This window comes from Macrobrachium nipponense, chromosome 12 (assembly GCF_015104395.2).
Source record: "Macrobrachium nipponense isolate FS-2020 chromosome 12, ASM1510439v2, whole genome shotgun sequence".
Lineage (NCBI taxonomy): Eukaryota > Metazoa > Arthropoda > Malacostraca > Decapoda > Palaemonidae > Macrobrachium > Macrobrachium nipponense.
The window spans coordinates 85,548,370-85,572,256 of NC_087205.1; the positions used below are offsets into that span (position 1 = coordinate 85,548,370).

The 23,887-nt window shown below is 37.8% G+C and overlaps 3 protein-coding genes across 9 annotated transcripts in view; 1 reads left to right on the forward strand and 2 right to left on the reverse strand.

The window, feature by feature from the left end:
- LOC135224632 (trehalase-like) overlaps window positions 1-7,237 on the reverse strand; it is a 78,280-nt gene extending 71,043 nt beyond the window's left edge. For 2 of the 4 annotated variants that reach the window (XM_064263838.1, XM_064263835.1), the window contains exon 1: window positions 6,839-7,237. In XM_064263838.1, the coding sequence (XP_064119908.1) occupies window positions 6,839-6,906 (68 nt within the window). In that variant the 5' untranslated portion in view covers window positions 6,907-7,237. Of the gene's footprint in view, window positions 1-6,756 lie in introns of all 4 variants that reach the window. The other 2 variants (XM_064263836.1, XM_064263837.1) reach the window with 2 other exon arrangements.
- A 1,174-nt stretch (window positions 7,238-8,411) lies between these two features.
- Window positions 8,412-14,338, forward strand: LOC135224633 (alpha-1,3/1,6-mannosyltransferase ALG2-like). Of its 4 annotated transcripts, none has more exons than XM_064263842.1 (2): window positions 8,412-8,539; window positions 13,019-14,338. In XM_064263842.1, the coding sequence occupies exon 2, from the start codon at window positions 13,021-13,023 to the stop codon at window positions 14,239-14,241; it is 1,221 nt and encodes a 406-aa protein (XP_064119912.1). In that variant the 5' UTR covers window positions 8,412-8,539; window positions 13,019-13,020; the 3' UTR covers window positions 14,242-14,338. The 4 variants fall into 4 exon arrangements, with proteins under 4 accessions (XP_064119912.1, XP_064119913.1, XP_064119911.1 ...); XM_064263843.1 differs by having other exon boundaries at window positions 8,478-8,561; XM_064263841.1 differs by lacking the exon at window positions 8,412-8,539 and adding an exon at window positions 8,668-8,728.
- Window positions 14,339-16,205: 1,867 nt separating this feature from the next.
- LOC135224866 (glutamate receptor U1-like) lies at window positions 16,206-23,209 on the reverse strand. The gene is made up of 8 exons (XM_064264190.1): window positions 23,001-23,209; window positions 22,118-22,356; window positions 20,532-20,727; window positions 20,094-20,116; window positions 19,672-19,952; window positions 18,572-18,750; window positions 17,775-17,949; window positions 16,206-17,259 (listed from the first exon to the last, which is right to left on the reverse strand). The coding sequence occupies exons 1-8, from the start codon at window positions 23,147-23,149 to the stop codon at window positions 17,128-17,130; spliced, it is 1,374 nt and encodes a 457-aa protein (XP_064120260.1). The 5' UTR covers window positions 23,150-23,209; the 3' UTR covers window positions 16,206-17,127.
- Window positions 23,210-23,887: the final 678 nt, after the last annotated feature.

Genomic DNA, 23,887 nt, shown 5'->3' on the forward strand with positions numbered 1-23,887 from the left:
AGACCTGGGAATGGGATTATCAGACGATTCAGTCTATGCGACAAATTCGGGAAGGTATGACAAAATCATGTCTTGTCCAGATCTGGCAACCAGAAAAGTGCGCTTGCAGTTCACCCACCCTCTTGGACAAGGAAGAGTGTCTTAGAAGAGAGGTCCCTAAAATCGGCCATATTCAGAGGCTCAAACGGAGGGAACCTTAAGGCTTGAAGGACTTTATTAACGTCCCATGCCGGAGAACACTGCAGACTGGGTCGAGATAGGGAAAAGGATAGAATTAAATCTCTAATGACATAAGATGAAGAGATTTCAGGGAGCCTCGCCTTAAAAACATAGGAAAGCATCGACCTATAACCCTTAATGCACGAAGGTGACAGGGCCCTGTCATGATGTAAATGAACTAAAAAGTCCCCTACTTTCGGTAAGGAAGGTCTAGAAATTGAATGTCCTTGAGACTTACACCATCTGTAAACCGACCATTTAGCCTGATAATTTCCTCTGGTTGATTGCCGTCAGGCACCTGCCCGGACCGGATTCTCCCTAGGCCTACGCCACGACGGGGTATCTGTCGCACCGTTACCAATGGTGCTGTCAGCAGGTACCTGACGAGGAGCTGAAAATGAATCTAAAAGAGTGTTAGACATTCTAGTAAAAGCTTCTTCAAAATTTTCTGACAGCTTGTTAAACTTGGCTGAATAAATGCCTCTATCTAAACTAAGAATGTTAATTTTTTCAAATTTTCTGCTTTTCCAACTAGTTTAACCATTGCCAAAAACTTTTGAATCAACATCAAGAAAACGACTTCAACTAATTTTACCGGGTTGTAACAGGTGGCAAAGCATCAATATTTAATTCAGAATCGGAATCACACAATTACCGAAACCGCAAGAGCCAGAACCATAAGCCGCCACAAAGTCAAAAAAAAATCATTAGATACAAGACCCCTGGATTTAACAAAAAGCTCTCCTTATTTGGGGATTTTTGACAAAACCTATGCCTCCTCACAGGATGAACTATATGTCTTCTTGGCGAGTGCTCTTGGACACCTTTTTCTTGTGTCTGCTGATACCTACTACAGAAACCCTAACACTCTGGTCTAAGAAGTTCTAGAATTTCTCATTAAACCTGATGAATTCTGAATTCTTGCCACACAAACATGAAAATGAAAAGTTAACCAAAAGTCTTAGAGGGCAAGATCTCAATCAGAGGCCTCTCCCCAGTTATATAGCACCCAAGTTAGGCTACAGAGGACAAGAGTTATATCCCACTAAAGGCCAAAGCTCCTGAAGAAGGCAAGCCTGTCTGAAGCTCCTATGAGTAAAGGACAACTCCACTGAGAAAGAAAAAAAGCCATACCCTTCACTTGGAACATCTTACTCAATGCAGAACAACAGGTTTTCACCACGGGGACTGGGAGGAGCTTGTCTTGATGAAGGTGGATGAATGTGTCCGAGATCTGATTAAAATGAACTCCAACCTCAGGGAATCATTCCCCTCTACCACACCAATCACAGGAGACTGTCCTCATCTCTATTATTTGTTAAGTGAGGCTACCAGAAGAATCTCTTGGTGACTTAGCCAGCAGAGCTAGTAGATTGGCATATCACTTGGCATTGGGCCAACAATGTGAGAACCATCACACAAGCTTAGAATATTGCAGCTATTCATACTACATATATTCCCAAACTGATGTGCAGAAGAAGGTTGTTCTATGTCTATACACCTGAAGCAGGAGGACACTCCAGGGCACCCACCCCTCTATTAACGAGTTTTAGAAAAGATACATTTTAAAAAGTGAGCAGTTCAAGGAATCTCCCATTAGGTTCTCTTTGTCTGGCCACAAAGCAAAGTCCACCCTCACCCTTAAATCTAGGTGAAAGGGAGGGTTGTCCGAGGCCAACCAAAGCTGCTTCAGTTGCCACTGATGGAGGACATGACGAAGGTGCCTGAGAGGCACAAGCTTCTAAAGGACAACCTCTAAGTTGAGCTGGTTGTTCTTGTCATAACAATAACTGCACTGTCTTCTCCCTTAACTTGCTGAACAGAGCCTCAGAAAATCACTCTCGCTGCTAGCTACCATATCTCTCAGCATGGCTGGTATTTTCCCAATGCATAGGAACATGATCCACCTACTTACAGTTATTGTCATCCCCAAGTCATGAAAAAAAGAAAGGAGTCAGTTTTTATTTTGGAGCACCGGCTTTGAACTTTTAGGCAGTCCCTTCATAAACAAAACAGGTGCTTGATAGAGAACTACGTATAGGATTGGAATTTGAAAATACAAATCCTTTAGATCCAGTAAAAGCATCAAGTATGATTGGCCAAAACCAAACTAGTAGAGGCTATACACAAGGTCATACATACTAGTATGTATTATGCAGGCAAAACACCAGTCTTTGGACTAACCATAAACACCAGAATCTCTGGACTAACCAGGAACACCAGTGTCTTTGGACTAACCAGGAACACTCCCTCCAACTGTCTAGCACAATCATAAGCACATGGCCTACAATGATATCCAGTGGTTACATATGGCAACCAGTTGCATGTGAAACCTCTATGCACACTCATAAACTGGGGACCGTGCCTATATACTTCAATAATTCTGGAAAAACCAGGCACTGCCCGAGGATCCACATGATCACAGACACAGAAGAAACACTGAGACACTGGTTCATGAGCATGCTCAGAGGAACTGGTGTACCCTACCTACAGCAGACATCTCACTATAGTCGAATGCTACCACTGTCACACTTTAACTCACACTTAAAGAAGGAAGGCTCTCAGTAAGTGTGTTAGGATTCTCTTCTTTAGAAGGAAAGCTGGAGCAGAAGAAAAGGAGGAAAAGCTTGATAATGTGGTGGAGGAGGAATATGTGGTATGCAATACTTACTTTAGGGGTTCCTTTGCCTGTTCAACCTAGTGCAGAAGTTTAACCAGTGATTAATTTTTATTTTTTCTGGTTATGATTTATGGCACTATAGGGAAGATTAGGATGGAAGAATCCATGGTAATGGAATGGAATATAGAGTTTAGACTAAAGTTCAAGCACTGGGACCATTGAGGCTATTCAGCACTGGAAAGAAAAATGAGAGTATGTAGCTTTGAAAGTTGTAACAAGAGGAAAACCTTACAAGTGAACTATGAGATAATTTCTAGAAGAGAGTGGACAGCAAGTTAGAGGAAAGATATTAAAGAAGGTACCGTAAAAGGAATGAAAGGAGTTGCAGCTAGGGGGCCAAAGGGACGCTGCAAAGAACCTTTAGTAATGCCTACAGTGTACCATAGCACTAACCCCCTTAGGGGAGAATCCATGGTGTTTGAAGCATCCCTTCCAAACCTGCCATGGTTTGGTTAGGTAAGGGAAGGTTAAATCAGGGCATATCCCTCTATTTTACTCTATGATTTAGGGTACTCTAACTCAGTTTAGGTGGGATATCCAAGGGAGTAAAGCCTCCACCCAATTAAGGATCCAGCATCCTGTTAGGTCAGGAGTATTTTTTTATTTTTTACTTTCATACCAGTTCTTGATACTGGAGTTTTATTGGTTTATCCTTAATTCTGTTAACCTTAAATCTGATACAGACTGACTGTTACAAAGATATTAATCAATGAAAATTGTTACCTACTTGAATAGAATACAACATTTAGGCCAGAGGCCAAGCACTGTGACCCATGAAGTTATTTAGCACTGGAAGGGAATTTGGCAGTTGAAAGGTTGGAAAGGTGCATCAGGAAGAAAATCTTGCAGTTACAGTATGAATCAATTGTTAGGAGTGTGTGGAAAGTTATGACAAAAAGGAATATGAACGGAGGTACCGAAAAAGGAATGACAGGTTGCAGCTACGGGCCAAAAGGACACCACAAAGAACCTCAAGTGGTGCCTACAGTGCTCAGCATTGAGTGCACTGACAGCACTATCCCCCTAAGGAAGTTACCCAACTGGACTTATTTCAAGTTTTTTATGTTTATGTTTAGATAGTCACACAAGTGATGTCCCAGATTTTTTGTCCAACGGCATTGTGGATGACTGCTAGCATATTTGGAACATCTTGTTTAATCTGTAAATGTGGGTGCACTGACAATGATGAAAGATGACAAGTTCTTTTGTCTTAAGTCCCAACAATTAAGTTGGGATTTGGGATTCAGGAATTGCTTTAGAAAACTAGTTTCAGTTCTTAGTCATGATTTCTTTGGTGCAGATGTGCAACTTTGTCCCTAGCAATATTTGGTGCAGATGTGCAACTTTGTCCCTAGCAATATTCTGAATGATGCAAATTTTTTCTTAAGCACTTAGAACACCTCTAACACTCATTCCGAAATTTAACAAACTGATAGTTTATAAGACACAGGAACCCCTTAAATCCTACAATCAAGTGGAACTACTGTGAGAAAGCAAGGTGTTTGGGTGATAGAAAATAAACAAAAGTGAAATACTAGCTATAAGGATATTTTCCAATACTATCATGATACATCTGCAAGGTCTGATTCCTGATTGAGGTAAGTGACACCAAACATTTGGTAAGCAAGGGAATGGTGACCTAAAGGTGAACCAATCAAGTCAGTCAAAATGAGTGGGCCCAGTTTCCTTAAACTGTTGACATGATTCAGTTTCTTGAAGGTAAATTGCCAATTGTTGCCGATTGTGAATAACCTTTCCTTTGACCTTGACCAGTTATAATCCTCTGTGGTATTTCCAGATTCCTTTTTCCTTTTCAATAGCAAATGGTTTCTTGTTAAAACTTATTTTCTCGGTGATAAGTTATTACCATATGTGATACCGGAAATTAACTCCGTTTAAATTAGTATATCCATTTAACTCTCCCTTTCATATGCCATATTATTCATAATTTGGACTTTTTTTTTTGCATAACCTACATGATTTGTATTAATTGCAAGGGTCATTGCTCTTAATAATCGAAGGTTTCTGGTTTATTCTTATATTTCACATATTTCCAAAGTTTGTCGTGATTGTAAAGTACGAGGGTCCTTTAATGAAAAAGACTGATCCAAAACCAAAATTGTTTTCCTCCTCATCATCATCCCCTTTGGGTAAATGCAGATTTAGCAAAGCGTGAGGAAAGAGGTGTCATACTGTCTTAATATTTTCACGTGCCATTTCTAGCAATATATTACAATACATACTGCTCTCAATTACCTATAATTGCAAGTTTCTCAAGTTCTTATTTTAAAGAATCACAAGTAAGTCTATTTGCAGATTTGCTACATGAGGAAAACCCTAATCTGGAGTGACTACAGTTTAACCCACAAGGTGCAACGTGTCGCTAAAATAAGACGCTTTACATGCTGCACAAGGATGATGTTGATTTTATCGACCCTTTATTTTCAAATATCGTGGAAAATTTAGTCTCTCCCCTTAGCTCTGTTTGAGTGACACCAACAGTCTCACCAGCCATTCAACTAGGGTAAAAAACCGCATGGTACAAGGGTGGACCATGTACGATCAATGTGTACAACCCCAAGAAAAGTACGTTATAACGCGTTCTAACACCGGAGTAGAGGTCTTTAGCTCCGTTTCTCACTAACAACAAGTCGCGTCTGATGCCCATCTCCGATGTCAGGACGCGTTATAATGTACGTTTTTTGGGGTTGTACACATTGATTGTACATGGTCCACCCTTGTACCATGCGGTTTTTTACCCTAACTCTTGAACATAAAAGATGTCCGATTTCTCTTAATCATTGGTATAAAAACAGTACGATTGTAAACTTTCTGTAAACTTTCTGTCAGCCCAGGGGGGAGGACCATGGAACCTTTCATATCCTTTAGTTACAACATTCGAAAATTTAGATAAATCTTTATTTTGCAAATTTTGGTGATAATGGCTTTAGATGATGATGCTTATTCATTTCCATCAATTAGTAGTGATATCGAGACAGGCTACTTATAATGACAATGACGATAGTACTAATATTGGTTTAAAAGTTAGTGTGCATATGTCAGTTAATATACTACACATTACCCAGGTGTTAAGTTGAAAAATGGGCAAAAAAATACTATTGGTTCCATTAGTGAAGTTGTTAATGCATAATATTGCTGTCGTCTTAAGTGGTAAACCCCTAGCACCTCTTGGGTTAAAGTACAAAAATTACCACTACTGAGATTGGCTACCTTAAAGGTAAGGGGAAAATACTAGGTACAAAAAAAGTGTGACTGCACCAACAATTAAAAAAAAAAAAAAAAAAAAAAAATGCTGGAAAAAAAAAAAAAAAAAAAAAAAAAAAAAAAAAAAAAAAAAAAAAACTAAAAAAAAAAAAAAAAAAAAAAAAAAAAAAAAAAAAAAAAAAAAAAAAAAAAAAAAAAAACCTTAAAAAAAAAAAAAAAACTGCTGGCTAAAAAAAAAAAAACTAAAATCGGTAAAGGTGAAAACTAGGATCTACCAAAACAGGATGTGGGCCAAATATAGCTACCTACTAGGCTTTCATCTATGTATTATCTACGGTAAGAATTGTCAGAACACTGTCACAGTACATTAGGTGTAGCCTAAGTACTAGCTATACCTAAGTAGTAGTACTAGGTATTACGCAGATTAAAATTTTAGGTTTAGGTTTAGCATATCCGAATGCATTGTCAGGACTAGGCTAGGTAGATTAAAAATCTATAGGCTTAGATAATGATAACCTACGATATGAGGTTCAGGTGGGGGTCTAGGCACTACCTACTAGGTATAGTACCTAGTGTAGTACTAGTTTAAGCCAGTTTAGCACTAAGCTAAACTTCATAATTACGGTACTTACCCTTAGGACTGAACTAGTAGCTAGGTAAACGATAAACTCATACGGACAATACTAAACATGTAACATAGCTAGTAATACGTACACTGCACCTTTCAATAGTGAACACGTCAATGCACAGCTGCTTAGATCAAATAACAAATGTATTATCATTATAGTCGTACCTAATCCGAGGTGTACAATTTCGTAAGCTGAGTAATACTGTCCGGCTGTGCGTCAGGTGATTGCCAACTGTGCTCCACAAGTCACAACAAGGTGCCTTAACAAATTACAATAGCGTGACGATCCTCGCAAATGAGTGGTCTCAACAGCTTGTCAGTCCAATTTGAACCAGAAATGTGTGGCTCCTGGCTGTTGTATACAGTGCTAACCGGCACTTACACGAGACATACGTTATCTGCAGTTCAAAGCTTAACCTATTACGTATTACTACTTCTAATTCTCGAAGTCGCATCCGGTTCTTACGTGGCTAATGTTTACCTAAACATTCTTTCTCTCTCTCTCTCTCTCTCTCTCTCTCATATTATATATATATATATATATATATATATATATATATATATATATATATATATATATATATATATGTATGTATATATATATATATATATATATATATATATATATATATATATATGTGTGTGTGTGTGTGTGTGTGTTGTGTGTGTGTGTGTGTGTGTGTGTGTGTGTGTGTGTGTGTGTATTCAACATAAGCCGTTAAGTCCTATCTGGGCGTATTTAATCACACCTACAATCTGCATAAATGATTCGTCACCAGAGCAATTGTCCACAACCCATGTGACTTTCGATTGCCCATTCATAAAGCATTGTGTTTATGCCTTGTAGAGAATGTCTGTTTTAAATGTGTAGTAAAGTCAATTTCTTTTTATCTCTTCGACTATCTCCATTTTCCTGTGATTGTTGTACTGCCCTTATTGGACTTGTTCCCACTCACTCCCTTTTTAAATTCCCAAAAATCTGTGTTGTTACAAGCCAATAAGACTTTCTTAACATATGTTTCAAGTTTCATAGATTTTATTACATGTTTTATATTTTTTATCTATTGGTGTTTTTATCCGAATTCCTATAATTTCTTATGTTTGGGTTGCATTTTGAATACTGTACTACCTACTTTATTTCTTTCCTTATTGGCTAACTCTTGTTTCTGAATGTGGTTCTTTAGTTTATCCCATTGACTCTCCATAGTTTAATGATTAAGCTATAATCATGCCATTCGGTAATTGCCCCTTTTATTATTTGTCTCGAACATCTCATTTCATTCTGCCAGTCGCAAATTTTGTTCTTACTGGTTGTTATATTTTTTTTTCTACAGGAGGTGATCGGGAATGGAGGTTCACTTCAAATGTTATTTTCAGTATCTTTGATTAATTCAGTTATTTGTGCAGGAAAAAAAATGTGGCTTTAATAATGTCTTGCTACGAGATTCATGTAGGTGCACAAGGTATAAAGTTTAATCAAGTCTGTCGTTGAACAACAGCGGTTTAATTTTTTAAACGTTATACCTTATAAACTACAATTTTCCCTAACTATACTGATGAAATTACTCGAAATAAATCACGGGATTTTAGCCACTGGCAAATAATGTAGCAGAATTTGGTACTCGACCACTCAGTGGTAAGCATACTGCAGGTCTATTCTTTTACATGGTGCAAGAAGAAGAAGATGTGAGATCATAGTTGTCATAAGGCCCGCTCCGCAACTGTGTTTGTGATGTGGGACTGTGGAGTGAGCGCCTAGGAACCAGGAACAATAACAATCATTACAGGTATTGTAACCAAAAAGATTTGGTAAGTTCTGTATTTTAACATTACCGATGTGCAATGTTGTGATTATGAACGGACTAGGGACAGTTACCCTAGTAATAGCTAGTAATGCTAAAGTTTTTTCTTGCCAAACGGCTAAAACAGAATGGTACGAAGATGCATGAACCACAAGGTAACTTTTGATAGGCTAGGTAGGTACCTCCTACTACGTAGGTACCTAGTAGCTAGGTACTATAACTAGTAGTAGTAGGTAGTACTGTGACCAGAATGAAGGCTTCACAAGACCAACTAAGTAACCTAGTTCAGGTTTTCGTCCTTCCGTAACCTGACCTAGTGTACTAGCCTATAGGCTAGCTAGGTAGGCTAACATGGTGCCAGATCCCACTACTAGGGTAAAAAAACCACATGGTATAGGGGTGGACCATGTACGATCAATGTGTAGGCTACAACCCCAAAAAAAGTACATTATAACGCGTCCTGACATCGGAGATGAACATCAGACGCGACTTGTTGTTGGTGAGAAACGGAGCTAAAGACCTCTACTCCGGTGTCAGGACGCGTTAAACCTAATGTACTTTTCTTGGGGCTGTACACATTGATCGTACATGGTCCACCCCTGTACCATGCTGTGTTTTACCCTAGTAGTATACCTAGCCTATAGTCGATTCATTTAAGGTAGATTCTTGCGCCTACGAGACGTTTGTTTGGCGGCCTCTGATTGGCTGGTACCGGGAGGTAGGCCGCTTGCTCAGTCTCATTATTTTCTACTGTGGCTTAGAAAACTAGCACTAGGTATTACCTAGCTTTGTTTATATTTCTTCAAACAACTCACGCTTTGCTCAAGATAGGAAAATTTTGGTCATATCATAGGATTCGGTATTAATTGTACAACCAAGTCATCTTTTCCTGAAATCAATAAGATAAAACACAAAGGAATTACAAAGAGTAAAAGTGAAAAGAGAAGCATTCAATTCTTTATACCTGTTTTCATTTATCATCGGATTTTGCATCATTAACGCGAATAAGATAAAATAAAACTTGTGTTTTCATACAACAAATTCACCCTGTATACGCTGGTGCTTTCAGATTTTGGATGCGTGTAAAATGTGAGGAGAAAATGAAGAATATGTCTTATTATGTTGCATCAGTAAATGATTCAAGTTTGTCAGTATTGCTGAGAGAATGAGATCTGCAAGGCGTCGTCGTTGTGTTCAGAGTGTTAGTGGCCTCAGCGAGAGATTTGAGTTGCCAATTAGCGATATAAAAGGTTGCAGTTTCGACAATATTTACCATGCTATATTATTACATTTTCTGAAAATATATACACAGAATTTACATTATAAATGTCGAACATTTTAAATCCAATACCATATAGTATGTCTGGGCATATCTGATAAAGAAAAAAATAATAATAATCAGATGGATGCATCTGGTATCGTTAGCTCAGACCCATGCGGGCCGCGGGGAATTCAATCCAGGAAAGAAGTTGAACTCTGTGGAAAGACGACTCCACACTCTTCAACTCAGCCTAAACTTTAATCAGGTTGTTTCAAGATATTGTCTAATTTTATTTTATGAATACATTTTCAAATGAAAGAGACATCAGAGACTTATTTGAGTGATATAAAATAATAATCTCAGTGAAGTAATAAACAACAAATAATTAAGAAAGATTGACTTCCTATCAGGCTGAGTCAAGTATGGCTGCAACATAATAAGACATATTCTTCATTATCTCTTCACATATTCCACGCATCCAAAATCTGAAAGCACCAACGTATTCAGGGCGATTTTATTGTATGAAAATACAAGTTTTAATTCATCTTGATCGTATGACTTATTAAAAATCCGATGATAAATAAAAACAGGTGTAAAGATTGAAACTTTTTCTCTTCACTTTTACTTGTTGTAATTCCTTTGTGTTTTATCTAATTGGTTTCAGGAAAAGATTATTTAGTTGTACAATTAATACCAAATCCTTTGGTATGACCAAAACTGTATTATCTTTTGGAAAACGCGAGATAAATGAAGAAATATAAACATACTGCATTTTTTCTAAGTCACAGACGAAAATATGACAATGAGCGAGCGGCCTACCTCCCGGTACCAGCCAATCAGAGGCTGCCAAACAAATGTCTCGTAGGCGCAAGAATCTACCTTAAATGAATCGACTATAGTACCTACCTACTAGCTAAGTACCTGATTGCGAGGTTAGGAGACTTGACCACCTTTCATCCCTCCCACCTAACCTGACCAAGAGTGTTTGGGTAAAATACCAAAAGACCACCTGGCCATCTCTACTGTAGCGCGACCACCTTCCCGAAAATTGTCAATTAGTACTAGCTACCTAGGTGGCATTAATTTGTGACTTGGGAGAAAACACTTAGCCTAGCTAGTAGTAGCCTAGTACTTCGACAGGAAAGTATTGGTCTCGAGGTAGTACTAGCCTATTGCTTCGACAGACGCTTAGGCTAATGTCTATCCAGGATGTGTTAAAGTACTTTTTCAGGAAGGTGGTCGCTCTACGGTAGAGACTGGCCATTCGGTATTTTATCCTAGTAGATCTAAGATTTTACTTGGGGGATCAGGAGTGGGTGAAGCCCTCCTGGCCAGTTCAGGGCACAGCACCCTAATTTTGGTTTGGAAGGAAAGGTCTGGTTAGGTCAGGACACAGTGTTTTAGGAAAAGTTAAGATTCCTCACGCCTCTATCCCTCGTCTCCATACTCTACATCTGCTAAAGCCATAGAGACTAATTGGTAAAATTTGGCAAGCAAAATTGGTGCTGTGCTTAGTAAATCCCCTTGGGGATGAACATGAATATCAAAACATAAGCAAAATGTGATAAATAGCCTATCATAAAGGTAAATAAGAGACTTAAACATAAATGAAAATATCTATATTAAAGGTAATAAATATTCTGGTTGGCTACTGGTGGGCAGCAGGCTGTTGTAGTAGTCTTCAGTTTTGACTGACAAATTTTACAAACCAACTAGGCTAGCTGCCTAAACTTTGTCTCTGGCAAAGCTAACTAACCTGGAGCAGTTGGGATTCATAGACTAATGTGTTAATTGAATTCAGCTAGAATTGTGAGTTAATGACTCAAGTCTGAGGAATTTTGTATCTAATTAGCGTTATGCTGAGTCATGGAGTATCTTATTTTGGCTGTAACAAAGCCATATTAGAAAGTAGTAAGTTTTATACTAAGTTATTAAGGGCAAAACCATATTTGACTGTTCCTAAAGTTTACATTTGTTTAACTTTTGTGACAGCAGCAAAGGACTGTAAGTTCCTTGCTAAATTAATTTATCCAGTTAGAATTGTGCTAAGAATTGCTGCACCTGACACTACAATTGGAATGTCTTGCTGTAGGCTTTAGTGACATCTAATTTAGTTGCTCTTCACCATCTCTACATAAAGTGTAAAATAGGAATATAATATTTAGTTAATTTTCCATATAAGAAAAAGTAATTTGTAAAAATGTCAGATGGGATGGATTTGTTGGGATGAATAGGCTAGTCTGCTTCTTTGGTTACTATAGGTCCATTAGTGGGTGTAGTAGAAGCAAAACTTCCAGAGTTCAGCTGCACCATTTGTCACCAAATGTTAATGACAACTTACTACAACTTGCAAATACCACATGTACCACAAGGCTATGATTAGCTTACTGAATACTACCAAGGTAGGTCATGTAACCTAACCTACTCTGGGCTGTGCCAAGCAAACCTTCAGCAATTGAATTGTAAAGCCACAGATGCCTTTTGCTTCTTTTTTTTCTTTTTAATATGAGATTGAACAGTTTTGCTAGTAATGACACAATTGGGTGTTGATGTGAGTAACCACTTCAGAGTTGCTGGAAGAGTCTCTAAGTATAATAATGCAATTTTCCAAAGCATATGGGGCAATAAGTCAGCTTAATCTAGTCTCATTTTAAACTAGTGCAGCTGGAGCTTGTGCATGAGAGAAATGATTATATTAGTCATTAGTTAAAAAAGCAAACACTAAAGCATGCAGGTACAGTTTTGTTAAATTCAAAATGTGATTGAACCTGTCATTGGATGTTTAATATTTGTGCTAAAAGCACAAGACTGCTGACTCTTCATGTAGCCTAATGACAAAGGGCATATTTGAAACAAAAATTCTAACTAATATGAATTAATGTGTTATATGTATTATGTGAGGAAAGTGCTATTAAAGGAAAATTATTATGAATTCTGTACTGTGTATTTCAATATCAGTGGTTATAGAAGTAGTATAGAATTTGAGCTATGGCAATTTGCATTGATCCATGTAAAATCATATGTATACTAGATCAGCTTTTGTAAATTTTACCAATGTATTACAGTAGTATCAATCTTTCTTATTCAGTAGTTTTTTAATGATATACAGATTATAATTATGGGACTCATGATGTTGCCTTTAGTAAATCAATATTGTTTAATCTTTTTGTAACCATTGTCATAGTATTAATGATTTTTTTCAGCTATGGTTCGTGTAGTTTTTCTACACCCTGACTTGGGGATTGGAGGTGCAGAGCGTTTGGTTGTAGATGCAGCTTTGGCTCTGAAACGAAAAGGACATGAAGTTCAGTTTTTCACAGCCCATCATGACTCAAGTCATTGCTTCCCAGAAACACGTGATGGTCAGCTAAAAGTGACTTGTGTTGGTGACTGGCTTCCTCGATCAATCTTTGGGAAATTAGCAGCGTTTTGGGCATATGTTCGTATGGTGTATGTTGCACTTTATCTAGTACTGCTAAGTGGTGTATCATATGATGTTGTATTTGTTGACCAAGTATCTGCTTGCATTCCATTTTTACGTTTGAAACATGCTAAGGTTATATTTTATTGCCACTTCCCTGATCAACTTTTAACCCAAAGGAAATCCTTGCTTAAGAAAATATATAGGTATGTTTTGGACAACCTGGAAGAAAGAACCACCAGCAGTGCCGACTGTGTACTTGTCAACAGTCATTTTACTGCAGGTGTATATCTTGAAACTTTCAGATCGATTAAAGTGTCGCCATCAGTTCTGCACCCTTCATTGGATTTTGAGAATTTTGATAAATTTTCTGACATCACTTGCAAAGATGTGAATATTGATGTTCCAGGGGAATGCTTATTTCTTTCTTTAAACAGATATGAGCGCAAGAAGAATCTTGGGTTGGCATTGGAATCTTTAAAGGTATTATTTGATAGACTTGATGAAAGTGAGAGAGCTAACATTCATCTGATCATGGCTGGTGGATATGATGATCGTGTTCAGGAAAATATTGAGCACTATAAAGAATTATTGTCTGTGGCAAAAATTTTAGGGATATCTGACAAAGTAACTTTCCTGAAGTCTCCTTCAGATAAAGAGAAGATAGCTTTACTGAGAGCTGCAAGGTGTTTAATTTATACACCAGATAAGGAGCATTTTGGCATTGTGCCTATTGAATCTATGTATGTAGGGACCCCAGTTATTGCAGTTGAAAGTGGTGGACCAAAAGAAACTATTGTCAATGGAGTGACTGGATTTTTGTGTAGTCAGACCCCTGAGGACTTTGCTGAAGCCATGTATACATTAGTGAAAGATAGTAGCAAAAAACAATCAATGGGCAAATTGGGACATGATCGTGTAGTTAGTCATTTCTCTTTTGCAAAATTTTCAGAGCATTTGGATTATATAGTACAAGGTTTAATGGATGAAAGAAAACAAAGATAATACCACATAATTTTTTAAGTGTTTCAAGGCTGTTGTATGATTATAAGGAATATAATGGTTTTATATTAAAGATAAAAGAAAAATATTCCTTTTAATTTGACTGGTTTTATTTTGCAGTTTCCTTGAAAGTTAATTGTTTTTTGTATATATACAATTATTTTTTAAATATTCAAGATGTAATTTCAGACAGTAAACTCCAAGTTGTTATTATTATTATTATCTTAAAAGTAATGGCTACCTCAGCAGCATTGCGCTTGTAGAGATTCTTCTCTATTTATTGAGTAGCAGCTTTTTTTATACTACTTAAACAGGCTAGTAGAGCACCTATGGAGGTCATTATCAAATACATGGTCAAGATCGGTGCTTATATTTCAACTTATACAGATAAACTAGGTCATAGTCATCAAAGTCACTAACTGTATACAGATAAACTATGTCATAGTCATCAAAGTCATTAACTGTATTCTCTCTCTCTCTCTTGTTTTCTTGTAGCAAGCTTTCGTCTGGAGCTGTCAGACATCCTCTTGGCTTAGAAGCTGAGAGTGGACTGATTCTGGTGTGATGTCCGTCCTCCTTATATTTGGGGTCGTCAGCAGGGGGTCTGCCCCATGCTGATCTATTGGTTGGCGGCATTAAGTCTGCTTTTTCATTGGTCGCTTAAGTCTCAAGCCACTTTCGCTGTGTCAATGGTTATGTTTCTGTAATCTTCTCGACCTCCTAAGCTGTGCGATGACATTGCTGGGCATTGCATTATGCTGCGAGACGTCACTGCTAATTTGATTTTCATTGGCTGCAGGAGTATCTCGTTCAGGGGCGTTGTCTTCCGCAGAGTTGTCGTAATTGGTGGTAGATCTTCTCATACTTGTGGGGAGGTGAAATTCTTCCTGCGTCATACTGCGTCATATTTAGTGCTGGTTTTATTTGCTGGATGAGAAGCTCCTCCAGCAGGCATAACTGACGGGCATCGGGGGCCTTCCCGATGATCTTCGTGTTCTGGATAATCACATCCCAGGAGATAGTTTCTTGATGTTTGGTGCGGGCGTGGTACTTGATAGCCCCCTCTTGGGCATGGCAGGAGAGTCTTTTAAAAAGAAAGGTGCATACTGGTCATTCATACATAGGCGCCGCTACAACCGTGGACTGGGCATGTGTATTGATATTATCCTCCCCCAGGATAATATCAAGATATAGCCTTCATGAGTTCCCATTACCTTGAAGAAGAGAACTCCGTTAAGAAAATTATTTCCGAAAATATAACTGTGATCGACGACACTAAGAACATTGACTTAATCATATATTACCAGAATCAGAGGACGTGCGACTTTATAACTAAAAATATTCCCTCCCCACAAGTATGAGACCCTCTGAAGCAGATGTATGTGGTATACCAATACACCTGCCCTGTCCACAGTTGCAGCGGCGCCTACGTAGGTATGATCAGCATGCGCCTGTCTAAGACTCTCCTGCTACGCCCAAGAGGGGGCTATCAAGAACCACGTCCACACCAAACATCAAGAGGCTATCCCCTGGGATGTGATCATCCTGAACATAAAGATCATCGGGAAGGCTCCTGGTGCTTCTCAATTACACCTGCTGGAGGCGCTTCTCATCCAGCAAATAAAACCAGCACTAAATATGATGCAGGAAGAATTTCTCCTCCCCACAAGCATTAGAAGACCTGCCAACAATAATGACACCACCTATCATGACAACTCTACAGAAGACAATGCCCCCAAACGAGGTACTGTTGCAGCCAACGAAAATCAAATTAGCAATGACGTCTGGCAGCGTAACACAACACCCAGCAACGTCATCGCACAGCTTAGGAGGTCGAGAAGATTACAGGAATGTGACCATCGACATGGCAAAAGTGGCTTGAGACCTGGCTCAGGCGACCAATGAAAAAGCAGACTTACCTCCGCCAGCTAATAGGAGATCAGCGTGGGGCAGATGCCTAGCTGCTGATGACCGCAAATATAAGGAGGACGGAAGCAAATTTGACCAGCTCGAGGCAATGTTGAGGTTTGACTAACTCGAATTCTTTTAGTATTAATGTTTGAGCTGCCAACAATTGTTTGGTATTGTAAAAAACTAAAAGAAAACACATTAACCATAAAATTATTTTTATTGATCACAGAATATTGACTACAAAATTGAAAATAATTATGTATACTACATAGGATGAATGAATAATTTTGACATCTACTATTCAGTACTGTTTACTCAAAATCACATCTATGTATGCTGCTATGCATATATACATTATGTATACTGTACATGTGCATATATCTATCTGTCTGATTATGTATATTTCTAGGTACTATGAGAAAAATGAGAACCACAGCTGCTAAGCAGTAAAGATAAACAATACTCACTAAGACGATGAAATACAAAAAAGAAAAATAAAAGATAAAAATACCAAACACCTTCCAGGATCTTAACGGCACTGAATAACCCTGATGAGTTCCGGCGCTTGGTCCTCAAGACCTAAATTTCATAATCGAATCTTTAAGGATCTTGAGACAAGTGTTAGGAGCCATAATTTTTATGGTTCAAAGTAAAATAAGGCAAGAGTTGAGTAGAACCCGTTCAGTCTTGAGTCTTTCTAAAGAAGAGACGACGTGCAGTCTATGAAGGGGTCAGAGATGTGTATTTTTGGAGATAGAAGTTCACTTTCGACGTGGTTCGGAAGTCACGTAAATTCGTTGGTCCCGTTGCTGAATAACCACTGGTTCCATGCAACATAAAAACACCATACAAACAAAGAGGAGACGACGTTTTGTTTATTCGTGCACAAGGGAGCGTTTCCATGGCTAAGGAAATGTGTATAAGCATGTATAATGATCCGGTCATAGTGGATGGCGCCGATATAACATAGAATATTTTTCAGTTTTTGTTGAGATATCCTATGCAGTTTTCTAACGTCAGTATCAACAGGGCGACGACATATCCGATGAACAAGATGTAGAAGCATCCTTGCAAGTGGTTCAGACTAAGGACTTCCTCGGTTCTTGAGTCCTGTAAGGATAACCAACGAGACGAAGCATTTTTTTTTTTAAATTAAAACAGAACTTAGTGAAATTGATCAGCCTTTTTTACTTATGTTTATTGTGATTCTTGAAAATGGTTTTTATAATAATGGCAACAATAATAACAGCCAATCTTGTTATAAACAATTACTTTCATATATACAGGATCAAAGGATCCTCCTATGATCTGCCTTTTAAGGGTCTTTTTATCTAGCATCATCATCATCATTATTATTAATATTAATATTATTATAACTAAGGGTCCATAATAATCTTCAGCAGTGGATTGTGATGATTTATAAAAACGCTACAATAGCTTTCGTACCCTGTGCTGGGTCCATCTTCAGTCAGACTGAAGATGAACCCAGCATAGGATTCTAAAGCTTTTCTAGCGCTTTTAAAAATTATAATCCACTACTGAATATTATTGTGGACCCTTAATCGCATTCCAGTCTCGACATTGAGAAAATTCTTCTCATTACTATTATTATTAGAGACACACACCTCTCCGCTAAAGCCAGCAGCGTCGAGCTTCAGGTGTCCTTCCTTTTCCTTGATGTCTTTCCTTATCTGTCTGGCTTTGGTGCTGATGACGTCATTCATCCAATAGTCAAAAAGGCCCATTTCGCTAAGCCGAGTCCTCATCCTCGTCAGGGCTTCTGTGAATATGGCGCCTCTCCTGTGATGGAGGAACGAGTGATTGTAAGAATGATAAGGTTATGGAATAATAAAACGCCTCCTCTGGTAATTAGTGGGAACTTTAAAACAGATAAGTGCGTTATAAGATTTAGAATCTTTCCTAAATAGTGACACCCAAAGGTTTTCTGGGGTCGTTATCTAGGACTAATATTTCTTGAGGGTCATTATCTCTATGATATTTACAGTTATTTATTTATGTTTTTATAGTAATCTCCAACGGCTTGTACTAAAGGGGGAAACGTACAGAGTTAAAACCCTTGAGGTCACCATCTAGGAAAGATCTAAGATTTGTAGGAGCGCCTCAACGGCGTGGTTGGTATGGTATTAGCGTCCCACCTAGGTGGTCGCGGGTTCGATTCTAGGCCATTCCATTGAGGAGTGAGAGATGTGTATTTCTGGTGATAGAAGTTCACTCTCGGCGTGGTTCGGAAGTCACGTAAAGCCGTAAAGCGTTGGTCCCGTTGCTGAATAACCACTGGTTCCATGCAACGTAAAAGCACCATACAAACAAACAAACTAAGATTTGTAGGCCGGCATTTAAACAGACAAATACTCGAGCACGTGACAAGATAGACAACCACTTCCCATGCGTAACATCTCACCTGACACCCCAAACGCTGCCAGCGCTAGTGGGATACTGCGTCTGACTGAAATGGAGAGGCGTGTAGCCAAGGCTGCTTGTGTACTGGGAAGCGATGACGTGTCTCATGTAAGTCTTGGAGCTGAAGAACGCATGGTGACCTTTCATGACCTTGCCCATGTGGTAATCAAGGTTGTCGAACTAGTAAGGAAGTCTGAATTAATCTTCGAGAATAGAAAGGAAGAAAGCAGTTGAATATTCAAGCTAAGAAAGTTTCAGAATTGATTTTCCAACAAAGAGAAAAATATGTTGAATCCTATGTTTACTAAACAAGATAGAATTCACCACTCCAAATTGTAAAGCAACATAGAGCATAATTTTTCAAATCGGGAAGGAAGAAAAAGTAGAATTAATACTTCAGATTATAATAGCAAGGAAGAGAGAGTAGGGCGGATTCTTTAGACCAGTAAAGAAAAAATAATTGATTCTGTTCTTCAAATTTGGTATTGATTGGTCGAAAAAGTGATTATCCAAGTTTGCATCATTCGATAGGGTATACTATTACACTCAATGAAGACATAATACGTTCTTAGTGGCATTAAATCAGTACGATTCTGGTACTGTCTTTGTATGCGATAAGACGTTTAGTCATTTGATAATGTATTTTATAGATAGTGTATAACTGAATCACGAAAGTTTGGAACGTGATATTAAGAAAATATCGCGGTAAAGAACAAGTTTGGGACAATAAGAAAAATATCTTACATTGTGTATTTAACTTCTTACTCTAAATTTCAATTGCCAGTTTGCAATGTAGAGAAGTCTATAAACGCATAATATTCCTTGTAACTCCATGCATGAACCCTCCAGCTCGTGTATAGGAAACTGCATATAGGTTTATAATATATATAGTATATAATATATATATATATATAGATATATCTATATATATATATATATATATATACATATATATATATATATATATATATATATATATATATATATGTGTGTGTGTGTGTGTGTGTGTGTGTGTGTGTGTGTGTGTGTGTGTGTCTGTGTGTGTGTATATTCATGTATGTAAGGAGAGAGAGAAAGAGACTCCTGTAAAGCCCAGCCTACCTCTAACTTGGAATAGAATTCCCTGGTCACAGGATCCAGACTGGAGTTGAAAAACAGAACCTCTGTCCCATAGAGCGGTTCGCTGCCCCACGTAACCCTCTCGGAGTTGACCAAGTCCTGGAAGTTGTTGATCGGTGGAGGATAGACTCGCACTGTCAGGTGTGCGATCAAGGACGACTTGTAGGCCGAAGTCACGATCACGGAGAATATCCCTAGGCACACGGCCATCATCTGGAGGACGATGTCGTCAGATGCCGATGATGGCATAAGGGAATAAAGACCTCATGTAATAAGCTTAAAAAGAATTATATTCCTCAGATTATAAGACTACTAGATCATCTCAAACACATCTATCAAAAGCAGTCCCAATTTAACATGAATTGCTTCCTCTCTTGCAGCTTTCAGATCTCCGTGTTCCCTACCCTCTTCTAACCAAGGTTGGATGCTATGAATTGCGAGGCCCAATTAGAAAATTAAATTTTATGTGTTTATATTTCGTACAGTATACTTGTTTAAAAAACATTAAATCCTTGAATTGTTTAATTTTTTTAATACAAGATAAAGCTGCTATGGTATATTTCTCACTACTATTATAGAAAAAAAATGAAGACGATTTTTTTTGTCTAATATAAAGATTACGTATTTTCCAAGTGAAAATTTTGTCAATATAGTATGCATAATAATGTGAAGAATGATCCTCAATCTTCATTTAAGGTTTCTGTAGGGGTTTCCTCTTAGGAAAGATTTCAAACGGTAACACTGGCGTGGTGTCCCCTTAAGGCTTGGGGCTCAGTTTGATCAAATGGGCTTAAAACCGGCCCTGCTTCTAACAATAACGGAAATGTTGCTGAATCAACAGCTATCCCATTACCCTGGTGGTGAAATTGACCGGGAGAATCAGATCAGGGCTGGCAAGTAAAATTTCGCAGGTGTAGAGTAAAGAAGTGGTGATGCTGATCCCACGATCGCCAGAAATCAAAGTCCAGATGCGCGCGAACAACCAGAGTGTGAATCCCATAACCACGACGCTAATGAAAACGGCAATCCACAGCACCCCTGGACGATACGAGAAACGGAAGTTAATCATGAGATATTACTGAGAAAAAATAACTTTACTTAGAAGTATCCATCGTGAGTGAAATGATTAGGCTAAGACCAGAAGAACAATTCTGGCGTCTCATTCATTTAAACATCTTACCAATAATATTACGAGGTATTATTAAAAAAAAAAAAACTTTACTTAGAAGTATCCTTCGTGAGTGAAGTGATTAGGCTGAGGCCAGAAGAACAATTCTGGCGTTTCATTCATTTAAGCATTTTACCTACGACCCACTATTGTTCATATTCCCAACGATGATCTCAATCAACCAATCACCAACAGACAGGAGAGAAGAAAGCTACTTAGGGACGGTCATTAGAGTGATATTGTGTAACTGCCATGAAAATAATTAGGATAAGAAACATTCTTTTATGAATGAAATCACTGCACATGCATACATATAGAGAGAGAGACGAGAGAGGTTCATAATACAGACGATATTCTAAACCGATCTTATGAAATATTGCGTAAGAATTCTAAGTAGGCTGAAATGCATAGCTGGTTTATGGGCGAACGAGCAGAAGAAAGAAAATTGTATAAATTCAACATATTTCTGGAAAAAAGCCATTAATAAAGAAGCGGTTGAAATGAAACTAAAAGATATTTATCATTTGTTTATCAAATATATACGATGCCTTTAATAAAGCATAATATTCTGGTTCCCTTTCACAATTTTCATTCAGTAATAAGATATCTGCTACTGACTTCAGACCATAATTAACAGAACTGCGATTATAAATTATTACTATTATTTTTATTTTATAACAATGTCTATTATTATACCACCCCGTCTATTACCGTTTTCTCTTATTTTTCCTCTAATTCCATCATTACTACCTATTCTTATAATTCCAACACTATCATTCCTTCTGTTCCAAACCTTGAAATTCCCCTCCCATCCACTCTGCATATGTTTTTTCATTTATGTTCCCATGGGATCAATCTCTATAAAGAAAATATGTTTGAATGAATGCCTAAGGTCACTCAAAGTCGTCTGACTGACTGCTCGTTTAGTAAACATTTGCACGCGTAAACCTTCCTCTCGTTCCCGGGGGAGGGGGCGGGGGGTCAGTGCCGTAAGTTCACCTCTCGCGATGCAATGTAGGCATAACTTACGGTTCTTTGCAGCGTACCTTCGGCCCCTAGCGGCAACCTCCTTTGGTTCCTTTTACTGTACCACCTTTCATATTATCTTTCTTCCATCTTACGTTCCACCCTCTCCTAACAATTGATTCATTGCGCAACTGCGAGGTTTTCACCTGGTCTAAATTCTATATATTCAATTCATGTAAATCCTCCAATAAAAAAAAGATATTTATCGCTGGCTTCATTTCGTCCAACACTTACCTGTGAAAGGCTTGACCAAAGACAGGTACTGCGTCAGAGGCTGGAGCTTGAGGGAAATGATCACCCATCGGTCGTTGATGTAGATGCTGGAGAAATCCATGACCTGGGCTCTGGAATAAACGAGGCCAAGAAGAAGAGAGAAGTCGGCCCTGTTGTGCTGCAGGTCTCCCACGATCCCTGTCCAGTTGCCATCTTGGTCGAGGCCCCACTCACCGTCCGAAGACTCACGAGTAATGTACCTAATAATAATAATGATAATAATAATAATTCAGTCATATAAGTGTTAGCATAAAACAACAAGAGGACTGATGATAAATTAACTTACCCTAAAAAGGTTAAGGCCGGAATGAAATACTCTTTTTACAATACCATCGTTCGTAGGCGAAAAACTGTTTCCAAACAACGAACTGTAGACGTTTTCCATAAAGTACAGATAGACGGAATTCAGTTAAGGAGCATTTTAAGGTAAATGAGCATGCATGTGTAGGAATAGTTAGGCTAATGAATTTCTTGAGATCTTTAATTCGAAGACCTATCCCAGATGGGATAGCATCAAACTATTGAAGACAAGAAAGGAATGTAAGTGAAGATGAAAACTCACAAACACACACACATATATGTGTGTGTGTGTGTGTGTGTGTGTGTGCATGTGTGTATACTATATATTATTGAACACATTAAGCCACCACGAAGAATCATCATTATATATATATATATATATATATATACTATATATATATTATATATATATATATATATATATATATATATATATATATATATATATATATATATATCTATCTATCTATCTATATATATATATATATATATATATATATATATATATATATATATATATATATATATATATATATAAACTTACTTGAAATTGAGTGCGGAAGAAATTGCCACGAGAATTCGTTTGTCCAGGCAATCAGTGAGCGTGATGGTCGTTCCAGGACGATTGCTGTCAGGTATATAATCCATTATGGGGAAGAAGCTGAGACCCACGACGGTAAAAGTGTGGCCCATGAAGTTTCTCGTCTGGTCTAAGAATAAGGTTGTTTTAGTGAATTCATTTGATCACACTGACTCTTCCACCTACCCAAACACACACACACACACATATATTATATGTACGTGCGCAAACGTGGTGTCTGTGTGTGGAAATAACAGTCAGTACATAAACAAAACTGCTGCAAGTGCGCTACAATTACTTTTGCTCAGTTCTCCATATCAACCATAGTGTCAACAGACGACGCTTGGTCAATAAGTAAAATAATAAACTCCTAAAAACAGACGTTCAGTGAAGGAATGGCTGTTATATTCATTGTTAACATATAACGTTAACAATGAATAAACACACAATCTACTCTTGCCTTATTTTGTTCCACTAGTATGTTTAATATTTGGTTTTCTTTTTAAAACTGAATTACATAGGTGATGCATGATCATGAACAGACGTAGATAGGCTTATTCATGTTTTACATTACTTCGCTATATTGAATATTTTTTCTCACTTAAAAACTAATATATGTGGTTTATAACCACGAAAAAGTATGCGTGCAATAACCCTGTCTTTGTTAGTAGCTAAATCAATAACATTTAGTTTTTCGATTAATCTAGAACATGCAGTTTTCTCTATTCTGTTGTGATAGTCTGAATTTTACTTGCCGAACACAAGCCATTCTTCTTGTAAAGAATTATACTGATACTGTCAGCCTTCATTATACATTATTTTTCTGAGGAAAAATTGTAAATACGGATATA

Bases quoted from the DNA above. Each gene is read 5' to 3' on its own strand.
- LOC135224866 (XM_064264190.1), bottom strand. From the start codon at position 23,149: ATGGGCCACACTTTTACCGTCGTGGGTCTCAGCTTCTTCCCCATAATG. The intron at 22,357-23,000 runs GTAAGTTTATAT...TATTATTATTAG, and splicing joins TCTTCCGCACTCAATTTCAA to GTACATTACTCGTGAGTCTT. The intron at 20,728-22,117 runs GTAAGTGTTGGA...CGTATCGTCCAG, and splicing joins TTTGGTCAAGCCTTTCACAG to GGGTGCTGTGGATTGCCGTT.
- LOC135224633 (XM_064263841.1), top strand. From the start codon at position 8,683: ATGGTACGAAGATGCATGAACCACAAGGTAACTTTTGATAGGCTAG. The intron at 8,729-13,018 runs GTAGGTACCTCC...GATTTTTTTCAG, and splicing joins GGTAACTTTTGATAGGCTAG to CTATGGTTCGTGTAGTTTTT.